Source organism: Dunckerocampus dactyliophorus, chromosome 10, assembly GCF_027744805.1.
Source record: "Dunckerocampus dactyliophorus isolate RoL2022-P2 chromosome 10, RoL_Ddac_1.1, whole genome shotgun sequence".
In the NCBI taxonomy this organism is placed as follows: domain Eukaryota; kingdom Metazoa; phylum Chordata; class Actinopteri; order Syngnathiformes; family Syngnathidae; genus Dunckerocampus; species Dunckerocampus dactyliophorus.
Window position 1 is genome coordinate 6,640,152 of NC_072828.1, and position 14,880 is coordinate 6,655,031.

The 14,880-nt window shown below is 38.7% G+C and overlaps 1 protein-coding gene across 3 annotated transcripts in view; it reads right to left on the minus strand.

The window, feature by feature from the left end:
* Positions 1-14,880, minus strand: part of ryk (receptor like tyrosine kinase) — a 56,251-nt gene that overhangs the window by 5,538 nt on the left and 35,833 nt on the right. For all 3 annotated transcript variants that reach the window (XM_054788557.1, XM_054788558.1, XM_054788555.1), the window contains 3 exons: positions 11,194-11,326; positions 1,341-1,450; positions 1,077-1,236 (listed from right to left, as the gene is read on the minus strand). In XM_054788557.1, the coding sequence (XP_054644532.1) occupies positions 1,077-1,236; positions 1,341-1,450; positions 11,194-11,326 (403 nt within the window). The remainder of the gene's footprint in view (positions 1-1,076; positions 1,237-1,340; positions 1,451-11,193; positions 11,327-14,880) is intronic.

Genomic DNA, 14,880 nt, shown 5'->3' on the forward strand with positions numbered 1-14,880 from the left:
TGATTACAAACTGATTATTCACCAAACAACATGATACATTTGCACCCTACTGGCTTACTGTCTACTGAATATGAAAAGCTTTAAAAGGCCGCTACTTTTAAAAGGAAACGTTGTTGTGATACAGGAAGCAGCAGCATGTGTTCATTAAAGGACATGAAAATGAAGCAGAGCGCCTCCTCGCAGCTCTGCATTCCCTGCAAATGGACTAACGAGCCTATGGAGTGTTTAAGTCCGTCAGGTTTGGTGCGTGTCATGCCGAGATGATGCTGAACAGCGCCGGCTGCCTGTCAGGACTTCCCCCTGAAGCTTAGCTGGTAGCTAATAGCAGGCCTCTGTGGACTGCAAGTAAGTGAGGCGGTTGCTGCTGCTTTTGGCTTCCGCGAGGCACCGTGACCATAAGAGGAATGCGGAGGGGTTGTGGGTGGGTGTCTGAGCAGCGTCCCTGAGGATCCCTGGCTGCACCTTGACCAGGATTGTCAGACTGCCCAAATACAGTGGAACCTCTAAAAAGGTCAAACACAGCTATTTCTGGGACGCTGGGCAACTTCCAGCTTGTACAGATTTCCCCGTCTGCTGTTTTTAGGAATTTGCTGCAAAAATACCAGTCAAAGATTATCTAAATGACAGGAGAGCTCTGCTATTTTTAGTAATCAGGCGCAAAGGTCCGAACTGAAGTCGTCGGTGATACCATTGATGGGCTGCATTTGGCCCGCGGGCCGCTAGTTGAGAGCACTGTGGTAGGATATCAACATCAGTCCTGTTTGATGTTGATTTTATGTGAATCCGCAAGGACTTTATGAGACAAACCACGTCAGCACAAAGCCGCACAGGAAGCAGGACATGAATGAAAATAAAACCCGCAAGCAAAATGAAAGAAACCTCAAGGAAAGGGTAAAAACGAGGGCGAGGAAGAGCAAAAATGCATGCAACCGCACATTCCAAAATGGCCTCAGATCAACACAAAAGAAAAGATCCACTGAGTGTCGACTTTGCAGCGTTGTTGGCCTCGTGAACAGGCCGCAGCGGGCTCCATGACATGTGTGCACAGTAAAACCTTTACAGAGACATGTTCTTACCACGTCGCTGGCGCTGGAAAAGTCGTTGTCAAGCAAGCTTTCCAGCGCCATCCAGCGCACGGGCCGGTTCTCGTTGTCCCCCAGGCAGTGGTAATCCATGGGAAACAGATCTCGGGCCAGGGCGTTGTCCGTGATCTTTACCTGCATGTTGTCGTCAATGCTGTGGGGAATCGAGGTTGCGTAACGTTACATTTGTAACACAGAAATCACTCGGAAGAAGGGATGACAGGACAGCTTGGCGCGGGGTCGGGTAGGGGCACTTACACACAATTCCTGGCTGCGAGGTCTTTGTGTATGACCTCTCGGCGAGCCAGGTAGCTCATTCCACATGCGATCTGGATTGCCATGTAGACCAGGTCCTGCTGAGAGACGGCCTGGCGAGGAAACGAGCAGAGACAAAGCTGGGAGCAGGAAACACTGTTGATGTGACTGTTCTGTGCTCATGTCATGCTGCTCCTATTTCCTTCACTTTGGGTCAAAAAGGGGACTCGCTACTTCAACAATACATTTATATTCGTAGACTTTTTGTTTTCGTAGGGCTGAATGTGGCACACACACATACACACACACACACGCACACACCAAAACACGATTGTGAGACATTTAAAATTGTGGGAAAAAAAACAGAAAATGGGACCTTTAATGTTGCGTGTTCAAGTGCAAAGAGAGAACACACGCTTATATTAGATTTTTGGCATTTTGGGGCTAGCGATGGATACACACTTTTAAAACTCACAGGGGTGTCCAAACATTTTCTATCTAGGGCCACATGTTGAAAAATGAAAGGATGCAAGGACAGCTTTTCATATTTTGTAGTAGATATGCTAAGAAGTTATATACTGTAAACTTCAAGAAAAAAATGCATCTCAGCCTTGTGATATAAGTGAAAAAGCTTTAAAAAAGAAAAGAAAAGAAAAGAAAAAAAATACATTAGTACTTCGCTCCTTTTCCCCATTTTTGATTTTTTTTTTTTTATTTATTGTTGTTTTCCCAAATAGTTCAACTTTTTTCTTAATCTTCGGAAATTTTGTTTTTGTCATATTCTGACTTTATTCCCACAATATTTTGACTTTATTCCCCATAATTTTAGATATTTTTCCCCAACCTAATTCTCCAAAAATTAAAACTTAATTTTCTCTTGTTTGTTTCTCATAATATTACACCTTAAAAACTGCTTAAAAAAAAAATTAATTCTGTGCTGGTAAAATTACATTATTTTTCATCATAATATTATGAGTTTATTCTTGGAAAGTTTGAACTTTTCAACTTGTTAGAATATGACTTTTTTGTCTTTATTCTTGTAAAATTAAGCATTTTTTTTTTCTTTTTGTTAGTTTTCCAACTATTTAAACTTCTTTTTTTTCTTCTTCACATAATTATGACTATAATTATTCCCATAAGATCCATCCATTTTCTATGCTGCTTGTCCTCACTAAGGTCGTGGGGTATGCTGGAGCCTCTACTCCCATAATATTTTGACTTTATTCTCGTAACATAACTTGTTCCGCAACCTACTCTCCCAAAAATTACAACTTTATTTGTTGTTTTTTTCCCCCCTCATATTACGAATTTTAAAAATGTACTTCTTTTTCTTTATTTCAACCTTCTCCTACTAATATGATTTCTTCCCATAATATTACATCGTTGTTTTCGTAAAATTACAACCTTTTCTGATTAGATTACAACTTTTGACTTTGCTCCTGTAAAATTACTGCAGATTTTTCAATTTTTTCTGTTGTCAGTTTTTATTGTTTAGCTTTCTTGTTAAATTATATTTTTACAATGTGCGGTGGGCCAATAAAAAAATCTGCCATAGGCTGTAATGGGCCCCGGGCCGCACTTTGGACACCCCTGATCTATCATAAAACAACAGCGAACGCAGCCACGCTAACTGGTGACCTCTGTACTCTGTGGGAAAGCGTGACACTTTTGTATTTTGCCAGAAGATGTTTGCTATCAGCGTGATGCGCTGCGCCGCCCTCCCACCGCCTTGTGGGACAGCCTGATGCACAGGCTGTGATTTATGGCTCCGCCGCTATTGCAACAGCGTGACTCGATGGCGTTGTCTTCCGGCCGTGCCAAAAAGCTCACAATGAGAATGTGTTTATCTGAAACTCCTGCAAAAGAACTTTTGAGAAGGGACGGCAAGCTCCGTCTTGCGATTTGCTACTTCGGTAACTCGGGAGCTGATTGATCGACTGGATCTCTGCGCTGCGCCTCTGCCAAGTAAGCCAAAGACTCCCCCAGGTTAGTGCGTACAAAAGCTTGATTGTCTTTATGTAGCCAATCCTAATCTCCGCCCTGAGGATCTGCTACACAACTACATCAACACTCTCTCTGAAAACGGAGGGAACCACAAACACACCAAGCTTTATTTTCCGGATTGACACGTCTGAGAGCGTGAAGGATTTATTTCCACTCTTGTGTAAATGCATTTCATGATGTCGAGTGGGGGCGGTGCCTGCTGCAACGCCTGCTCCTCAAGTTTGCTTGCTAGGAATACTGGAATTGCAATACACTTGGTCCCCAATTTACGAACACAATTGGTTCCAGAAGACCGTTCTTATGTTGAATTGTTCTTAAGTAGGGGAAAAGGTAATATTACCAATGATATCGGTATTACATGTACGTGTATACATATACAGTATATGCGTATGTATGTAAATATGAGTTTGGATGCAGTAGTAATATTAAACGAGGATAATTAATGAAAAAAACAATAATAAAAATGATATAATAATACGTAATGATAAATGTTATTTACCTTTGAAGAGGAGTGGCCGAGCATACGTCGTTGTGGTGGAGTTGGAGGAGGAGTTATTGAAAAAAAGGACAAATGGTCGTCGTTGTTAAACTCTTCTAAAAGAGGTAGTGTTCTGTGGGTGGTGTAGAATTAAACAGGCCTATTAACTCTTCATAAATTTTAATCACACGCTCTGTCCGGGTTGCATAATTTAGCTTTCCATTTAGCTTTATCTCCCCAGCGTCTAACTCTTCCTCTGTTGGTCCCATTAGCTCTAACGCTGCCTCTGTTGGTCCCATTAGCAGTGTCACAGTGCCCTCTACTGGTCAAGCATGTACAGTAGCAGTATAAATACTGATTGAGCGACAAGGCAAAATAAAATAAAATATCGACCAGTCGGCTTGTGTCCGTGTCCGCGAATGTTCGCTAGTCGGGTGTTCGTAAGTTGAGTACCTAGTGTACAGTGTTTCCCATTATTTGTGGCCTGCCACAAATAAATTGCGCTGACTGTTGGCCCTCACTCATACATGGTTCACTCATACACATTATGATGGGACTTTTTGTGAATGTAACTTGTTGTACAGTAAATGGCATCGTAACAGAGAATAAGAAGACGTAGCAAGAGCTAGAGCTGCAATAATTAATTAATGATTAATTGATTATCCAATTAATTAACTATATTGGCATTGATGAATTGTTTTTATATTTAAAAATATAAATATCCTTTGATTTCAGTCTGTAAAATATAAATATTTGTTAATTTCCTTGGTAATCCATGAAAGCAGACCTATTATCTTTGTGTTTTAGGCAAAACAAGATATTCATACATCAGCTTTGACTTTGGAAAATAGTGATACACATCTTTGGCTCTTTTCTCATATGTTGTGGTTTGTGTTTGGTTCACATTGATTCAGTCCGTCTGGGGCAGAGGTGTCCAAACTTTTTCCACCAAGGACCACACTGAAAATTTAAAGGATGATATTTTGTAAACGTATATATATTTCAAGAAAAAATCTGCATCTTCGCTTTGGGATATAGGTTTAGCGTTAAGCGTATTATTAGTATGAACTTCGGTCTTTGCTCTACTACTTGTATTCCCGCATTTTGCTGGGTTTTTTCTTACATTTTGCAAATACAGTCAAACTTGTCTATAGCGGCCACTAGAGGGAGACTGCAAAAGTGGCCGCTATAGACAGGTGGCCTCTATAGACAGGTCGGTGGCCATTTTGAATGTTGACCAGTAGAGGGCTTGTTATTCTCCACCACCCACAGAACAAAGCTGTGCTAGTATTGTCTTTTGTTATGTTTGTTTTTAATATTTTGTTTTTGGATTTGGTTGGCTGATCTTAAAATTTATTGAAGAAAATTGTAGTTTTAATAAAAAAAAGTTTTAATATAATTTTTACATTTAAAACATTATTAAAGTACATGTTTCTTGTTTCAAATGTGTTTATTATTATTTTTGAACAAATTTCAATTGCAAACTACTGTACACGTTTGTGTGTATGTAACAGGTTTACTTGTGATTCCACTTGTTGTAACAGTGGATGGAATAATGGCTCAATAGCGCCCTCTCTCACTCGTGGGCTATATATACCTGTACGGCAGAGTGTCATTACAGCTTTAGTTCATCGGGAAGTGACGGTGCAACGTCACGAGCTGGAGAGCTAGGCTGAGTGCTAACTGTGAGTTTGGAGAGAGTTGGGAAGTGTGTTTATGTTGGCGTGGATGTAAAAGTCCTGCAGTGTTCTCCGCTGTTAATAAAGCCATTAAAGTGCATCAGCGATGTGAGTCTCTCCTTCCCCACAACAAGCGGCATTACAGTACTGACCAGTGCACATTGTCTCACACCAGGAAATAAACGGTGTCACTGTAGTAGCAAGCTCCAAAGAAGACGGCTTTTTTTTGTGTCGAATACAGAAGATGAGGACTTTGATGGATTTCTGGATGAGGATTGATCAAAAATAACGTGAGTACATTCTAAAATACTTCAATTAAGTACAAACAAACTCAGTTTTGCTCCTGCTGACTTTTTAAGAACATACGATAGCATGCATGCTAGCGTGTTTAGCGTGCATGCAGTATTGTATTGTATTGTAGCGTCGCTGGGAGCACGTCCTGTTCCCAGGGTACTTTGCGGAAACGTTTTGGTGCAAATGCTCTTAAAGTTACATGTTTGACCAGGAAATACCAAGCTCAAAAGAAGAGGGCTTTTTTGTGTCGAACAACTGACAGTTTGTGTGGATCTTGTAAATGATTGTGACTGAGCTAGGACTCAGTAATTAAAGTCTACACACGACGGCTTCATTGATTAAAAAACAAAACTTTTTCGTGCATGAAGCTTCTGCTTGAGTCGGTATTTTGGCCGCTATATGTGGTCAGATATTGACCAAGGGCTACAAAATGGGTGGCCGCTGGCCGCGTTACCGAGCTGACAGCTATACACAAGGTCTATAACACGTACATTTTCTGCGGGGGATTTGTCAGTGGCTGTTATAGGCAGGTGGCCGCTAAGACAGGTTTGACTGTATTTCAACTTTCTTCTTAAATAATCTTCGGAAATTTTCTTCTCGTAATATTAGGACTTTATTCCCGTATTTTGACTTTTCCTCAACCTAATTCTCATATTACGAATTTTAAAAATGTACTTCTTTTTCTTTATTTCAACCTTCTCCTACTAATATGATTTCTTCCCATAATATTACATCGTTGTTTTCGTAAAATTACAACCTTTTCTGATTAGATTACAACTTTTGACTTTGCTCCTGTAAAATTACTGCAGATTTTTCAATTTTTTCTGTTGTCAGTTTTTATTGTTTAGCTTTCTTGTTAAATTATATTTTTACAATGTGCGGTGGGCCAATAAAAAAATCTGCCATAGGCTGTAATGGGCCCCGGGCCGCACTTTGGACACCCCTGATCTATCATAAAACAACAGCGAACGCAGCCACGCTAACTGGTGACCTCTGTACTCTGTGGGAAAGCGTGACACTTTTGTATTTTGCCAGAAGATGTTTGCTATCAGCGTGATGCGCTGCGCCGCCCTCCCACCGCCTTGTGGGACAGCCTGATGCACAGGCTGTGATTTATGGCTCCGCCGCTATTGCAACAGCGTGACTCGATGGCGTTGTCTTCCGGCCGTGCCAAAAAGCTCACAATGAGAATGTGTTTATCTGAAACTCCTGCAAAAGAACTTTTGAGAAGGGACGGCAAGCTCCGTCTTGCGATTTGCTACTTCGGTAACTCGGGAGCTGATTGATCGACTGGATCTCTGCGCTGCGCCTCTGCCAAGTAAGCCAAAGACTCCCCCAGGTTAGTGCGTACAAAAGCTTGATTGTCTTTATGTAGCCAATCCTAATCTCCGCCCTGAGGATCTGCTACACAACTACATCAACACTCTCTCTGAAAACGGAGGGAACCACAAACACACCAAGCTTTATTTTCCGGATTGACACGTCTGAGAGCGTGAAGGATTTATTTCCACTCTTGTGTAAATGCATTTCATGATGTCGAGTGGGGGCGGTGCCTGCTGCAACGCCTGCTCCTCAAGTTTGCTTGCTAGGAATACTGGAATTGCAATACACTTGGTCCCCAATTTACGAACACAATTGGTTCCAGAAGACCGTTCTTATGTTGAATTGTTCTTAAGTAGGGGAAAAGGTAATATTACCAATGATATCGGTATTACATGTACGTGTATACATATACAGTATATGCGTATGTATGTAAATATGAGTTTGGATGCAGTAGTAATATTAAACGAGGATAATTAATGAAAAAAACAATAATAAAAATGATATAATAATACGTAATGATAAATGTTATTTACCTTTGAAGAGGAGTGGCCGAGCATACGTCGTTGTGGTGGAGTTGGAGGAGGAGTTATTGAAAAAAAGGACAAATGGTCGTCGTTGTTAAACTCTTCTAAAAGAGGTAGTGTTCTGTGGGTGGTGTAGAATTAAACAGGCCTATTAACTCTTCATAAATTTTAATCACACGCTCTGTCCGGGTTGCATAATTTAGCTTTCCATTTAGCTTTATCTCCCCAGCGTCTAACTCTTCCTCTGTTGGTCCCATTAGCTCTAACGCTGCCTCTGTTGGTCCCATTAGCAGTGTCACAGTGCCCTCTACTGGTCAAGCATGTACAGTAGCAGTATAAATACTGATTGAGCGACAAGGCAAAATAAAATAAAATATCGACCAGTCGGCTTGTGTCCGTGTCCGCGAATGTTCGCTAGTCGGGTGTTCGTAAGTTGAGTACCTAGTGTACAGTGTTTCCCATTATTTGTGGCCTGCCACAAATAAATTGCGCTGACTGTTGGCCCTCACTCATACATGGTTCACTCATACACATTATGATGGGACTTTTTGTGAATGTAACTTGTTGTACAGTAAATGGCATCGTAACAGAGAATAAGAAGACGTAGCAAGAGCTAGAGCTGCAATAATTAATTAATGATTAATTGATTATCCAATTAATTAACTATATTGGCATTGATGAATTGTTTTTATATTTAAAAATATAAATATCCTTTGATTTCAGTCTGTAAAATATAAATATTTGTTAATTTCCTTGGTAATCCATGAAAGCAGACCTATTATCTTTGTGTTTTAGGCAAAACAAGATATTCATACATCAGCTTTGACTTTGGAAAATAGTGATACACATCTTTGGCTCTTTTCTCATATGTTGTGGTTTGTGTTTGGTTCACATTGATTCAGTCCGTCTGGGGCAGAGGTGTCCAAACTTTTTCCACCAAGGACCACACTGAAAATTTAAAGGATGATATTTTGTAAACGTATATATATTTCAAGAAAAAATCTGCATCTTCGCTTTGGGATATAGGTTTAGCGTTAAGCGTATTATTAGTATGAACTTCGGTCTTTGCTCTACTACTTGTATTCCCGCATTTTGCTGGGTTTTTTCTTACATTTTGCAAATACAGTCAAACTTGTCTATAGCGGCCACTAGAGGGAGACTGCAAAAGTGGCCGCTATAGACAGGTGGCCTCTATAGACAGGTCGGTGGCCATTTTGAATGTTGACCAGTAGAGGGCTTGTTATTCTCCACCACCCACAGAACAAAGCTGTGCTAGTATTGTCTTTTGTTATGTTTGTTTTTAATATTTTGTTTTTGGATTTGGTTGGCTGATCTTAAAATTTATTGAAGAAAATTGTAGTTTTAATAAAAAAAAGTTTTAATATAATTTTTACATTTAAAACATTATTAAAGTACATGTTTCTTGTTTCAAATGTGTTTATTATTATTTTTGAACAAATTTCAATTGCAAACTACTGTACACGTTTGTGTGTATGTAACAGGTTTACTTGTGATTCCACTTGTTGTAACAGTGGATGGAATAATGGCTCAATAGCGCCCTCTCTCACTCGTGGGCTATATATACCTGTACGGCAGAGTGTCATTACAGCTTTAGTTCATCGGGAAGTGACGGTGCAACGTCACGAGCTGGAGAGCTAGGCTGAGTGCTAACTGTGAGTTTGGAGAGAGTTGGGAAGTGTGTTTATGTTGGCGTGGATGTAAAAGTCCTGCAGTGTTCTCCGCTGTTAATAAAGCCATTAAAGTGCATCAGCGATGTGAGTCTCTCCTTCCCCACAACAAGCGGCATTACAGTACTGACCAGTGCACATTGTCTCACACCAGGAAATAAACGGTGTCACTGTAGTAGCAAGCTCCAAAGAAGACGGCTTTTTTTTGTGTCGAATACAGAAGATGAGGACTTTGATGGATTTCTGGATGAGGATTGATCAAAAATAACGTGAGTACATTCTAAAATACTTCAATTAAGTACAAACAAACTCAGTTTTGCTCCTGCTGACTTTTTAAGAACATACGATAGCATGCATGCTAGCGTGTTTAGCGTGCATGCAGTATTGTATTGTATTGTAGCGTCGCTGGGAGCACGTCCTGTTCCCAGGGTACTTTGCGGAAACGTTTTGGTGCAAATGCTCTTAAAGTTACATGTTTGACCAGGAAATACCAAGCTCAAAAGAAGAGGGCTTTTTTGTGTCGAACAACTGACAGTTTGTGTGGATCTTGTAAATGATTGTGACTGAGCTAGGACTCAGTAATTAAAGTCTACACACGACGGCTTCATTGATTAAAAAACAAAACTTTTTCGTGCATGAAGCTTCTGCTTGAGTCGGTATTTTGGCCGCTATATGTGGTCAGATATTGACCAAGGGCTACAAAATGGGTGGCCGCTGGCCGCGTTACCGAGCTGACAGCTATACACAAGGTCTATAACACGTACATTTTCTGCGGGGGATTTGTCAGTGGCTGTTATAGGCAGGTGGCCGCTAAGACAGGTTTGACTGTATTTCAACTTTCTTCTTAAATAATCTTCGGAAATTTTCTTCTCGTAATATTAGGACTTTATTCCCGTATTTTGACTTTTCCTCAACCTAATTCTTTAAAAAAAATATTACAACTTAAAAAAAATTATATTTTTTTTTCATTATTTCAACTCTATGCTATTAAAAAGACATTATATTTCCTTTTAATATTACAAATGTATTTAATAAAACTATGCCTTTTTTTTTTTCAACTTTTCAACTTCTTCTTGGAAATTTTATTCTCGTAATTATGACTTTATTCCCCCAAATATTTTGACTTTGCATTATACATTTTTCTGCAACATATCTGTCCAAAAATTTTACTTTATTCATTGTTTTGTTTGATTGTCATAATATTATGACATTAAAAAATAATTTTTTTCTTCAATATTTCAACTTTATGCTACTAAAATGAAGCTATTTTTCCCCTCATATTACGTTTCCTCGTTATTACTTTTCCTCGTTAGATTACTGCTGATTTTTCTTTTTTTTGGGTTACTTTTAGTTTTAGAATGTGCTAGAAAAAAAGACACACTTTCGACACGCCTGTCCTAGGGACTAAATGATTAAGTGAAACAACAAGCTTCAGATTAATCGCCTAAGAAAATAATCATTAGTTGCAGTCCCAGCAGGGGTGCTCAGCGTCACGTCTGCATGTCCTTACAACTTATCCACTTTGTTAGGGATTTAGCGAGGGTTCAGACCCTCTAGATTCTGTCGATCAAAAAAGCAACTAGCGTCACATTGTCAAAGTGACTTTTTCTGGTCTTATCAGACATTTTTGGAGATAAACGTGAAACCACGTATCGCTCTTCTCAAAGAGCAGCCGGTGTAATAAAAGTCTGGGGAACTTCACTCCATTCATTTGTCATTTAGTCTGTTGTGGTTTAGCTACGCCACAAACTTTGTGGAACAAACAAGTTAGATATAAATGGTTGCCCCTCATTTTATAGCTGTGTTGCCGGCTTTCTTGCATCAGTTGTAGTTTCACACGTGATTCTGCAACGCGAAGTGCCTCACCTGTGGGTTGTTAGCTTCGGCCAGCTTGCACTGGCGCAGGAACAGCTTTAGGTTCCCCCAGGCCATGAAAGGCAGCAGCACCATGGGCTTCTCGCCATCCTCCGTGCACACGTGACTGATGGGCAGCAAGTTCCTGGAGGGAGAGGGGAGCATGGGAACGATTTGAGCAACTTTGCAGACGCTTCATTTTGTACGGTACACCGGCACAATAAAATGAGATCAAATACAAAAATTTAGCTTTGACAAGAGGTAAGTGTCAGTTTTGATGGACACTGTTGAAAAGGATTTAAGTTTGTTTTTTTTTGTATTAAATACAGTCAAATCTGAACAACCAGTTTTTACATAATTTGTTTAAATACTGTCTCGGTTATTGTGCAATATTGACTGTAACAAAGTAGTCCCTTTGCTCTGTACTGTATCATTAAGGCCCGGTCACGATAATCAAAAAATCAATTAACTGCACGATAAATTTTCATCCTCTCTCTGTTCCACACAGGCTGGATGACAAGAGGTTTCAATCTGTGCATGTGGCTCAAAACCTGGGCACACTGGTCCTATAGCGGAATGAACGAAGTGAGTGAACCCTCCTGTCGTTCAGTCTCTTTGTCCCAGTGGATGGAGGCGAGGCTGTGTGTGTCGTGTGCTACACTATCGAATACTTTCTTGGTGTCTGTTGTGTATATCTGAGGACAATTTCGTTTGCGCATCGTTATTTGGTGACATGAAAAATTTTCTGACAAAGACAATTAAATAAATAATTCACACTTTACGTTTCAGCTGCTGTGATTTCCAAAGTATTACACCTCATTGTGCACCAAACACATTTTGCTGCATCCAAAACATGTACTTTGACCAAACTCAACAAAATGTTTCCCCTCATTCAACGTAAACAGCGTACTTCACACACAATGTTGATAAAAGTGAATCAAGGACGTGTGTATGAAAATGAGCTGACGTCTGCATTGACACACAATGTGATCTTCACATTTTTATTTCTCCATTGTCAATATTCAGACAATAACAAAAGTGACAAAATCAGAAATGTGATTGATTGTGATTTTTATTTGTGCAAATTTTGCGAAAAGAGACTGAGATTCCATTTTTTTTTGTTTCATTTATTATGTTCTTTATTTAATTTAATTTATTTTATTTAAAAGCTCATTACAATGTTAAATACTCTTTAGAAATTAAAGTTGCTTTTGATACAGTGTACTCATTATTATGACAAATATTATGACTAAATTAATGAAAAAATGTGTCTCAAAATGATGCTGACAATAATATCATTTATCTACAATAATTTGTGGGTATCATCCAGCAAAATTTGTTATCGGCCTAATATAATTTCACAGAAGGCACCCTATGCGTTGCTGACTCACTGTTGATGCATTTTTTTTTTATCTTTTTTTTTTTTTTTTTACTAAGTGTTTACTAAGACTTCTAAATAACCCGCCATGGGGCCAAAGAAAGTTGCCAGTGTGAGCAATTTGATAAAGAAAGTGAGAAACACAACTGAAGTCAAGAAAGAGTTCAAAGTACGAAAATGGCATCCCCTCTCTTCCTCCCTCTCTGCTCATCGCCAAGTCTTAAACAAAGGTAAAATTATGTTCATTTGTCCATTTAATGCATCACTTATAATATAACTTTTATATTATAAGATTTATATTATATATATATATATATATATATATATATATATATATATAATATAACTTTTATATTATAATATTGATATTACTGTATACATATATAATATTACTTTTATATTATAATACTTATATTATCCATCCATCCATTTTCTATACCTATGGACAATTTAGGGTCGCCAATTAACCTCACCTGCATGTTTTTGGGAATGTGGGAGGAAGCCGGAGTGCCCGGAGAAAACCCACGCACACACGGGGAGAACATGCAAACTCCACACAGAAATGCCCAGGGGAGAATCGAACCCAGGTCTTCCGATCTCCAAGCTGTTCCTGTATTGGCCAACGTGCTAACCACTAGACCACCATGCGGCTACCTATATTATATATATATTTATTTACATTTATTTTTATATTTACATATTTATTTACATTTATTTTTATATTTATATTATATTTTTTCTTTATTTAAAATGCAATTATTCTCTATAAAATGCATTTTTGGTGAATATTTTCTGAAAAGGATTATTTGGATTTACATTATTTGGTAGAGGAAATTGTTTGGTCTTCATACATTTCGGTTTCGCCTGGCCTTTTGGAACAAATTAATAACAAAAATCGAGGTACCACTGTACATGCCTTCGGTGCAAACAATATGTGCTAATTTTTGTTGTTGTTGTCAGAACGTGTGTTTATGTTGCAAGTGGACAACGGTATTTGGTGCCAAATGGCTATTTCTTTCATCCATCGTCCTTTCTACTGTTTTGACAAGACATGTTTTATATAAAATTAGCAAAACATGATTTCCCTATTTTTAAAGTTTTTACTGTTTTAGTAACATTGTTCCGGGAGGGATGAAATGGAAGTTTTGTTGGTTTTAATATTTTGTATTTTTATAGTTTTTCATGAGTAGATTGTGCAAGAAGCAGTATTTCTTGTTGGTTACACACATGCATACATCTCTGTATCTTCATGTATTTGTTGCATCAACGATCGTCATCATTTTAAAAGTAGTCGTAGTAAGTCCTCATGTCCACCCCAGAAGACCCTGTAAAAATGTCTGGCTTTCAGTATCTAAAAAAATGGCTGGGTTACGAAAACCACCTTTAGCTATTGTTTAAACACTTTAAAAAAGGACATCTCTACTTTAAAAAATACAGTAATCCCTCACTTTGCGCTTAGAATTTTGCGGCTTCACTCTATCATGGTTTTTACAAAAATATCCAAATTAATAAATCATGTTGTTTCATGGATGAATACGGCCTTTTTTTCTTTTTTTTTTTTTTAAAGCACATTTAAGCTAATTTGACATATTTTGGGCTTTCAAGCATTAAAATGGCTAAATAAACTAAAATAAAAATATATGGCATTCAGAAGACGCATAGAAATTGTGGTGATATGTAGTATTCTACACCGGTCACAAGGTGTCAGTAATGTTACTGTAATGTTGGGTGAGACACACAAGCACCAGACTTGATTGCCGGAACAACAGGCTTTTATTGCAGGTTTCAATGACCTCACAACAAGCAAAACAATCCCTAGTAAAAACACAGGCTACTGTTGCGGCCGAAACCCACACTCTGAACCACTGACATCACTTCCTGTCCACCCCCGAACACATTTACACCAGCATGAGCATTATTTATGTCTTAGATGTATTATTTCTCTTATTATGTCTACCTACAGTATATTAGTAATAGGAGTATAAAGGTGACTATAGGGGTGCTATTTCAAGTATACAGTAGAGGACTCTAATAATGTTAAAATATGTTTTTAGAAGGTCGTTAACAGGTTTTCTATGCTGTAACTACGAAACTATTCCATTTACAAATAATGAATCCCAGTACACAGAAATGGACTTTTCACAGTCTGGTCTGGAACCGATTAACCGTGATAAAAGAGGAATTACTGTAATGTGTTTGGGTAAACTGTATTACCTCTCATGTGCTCAAAACATGCAACATTGCTATGGCAGCCATTTGGGGAAAACAGATCTTCTATTTGATTGGGCAAACCCCAACAAATCACATATCACTGCCAGCCC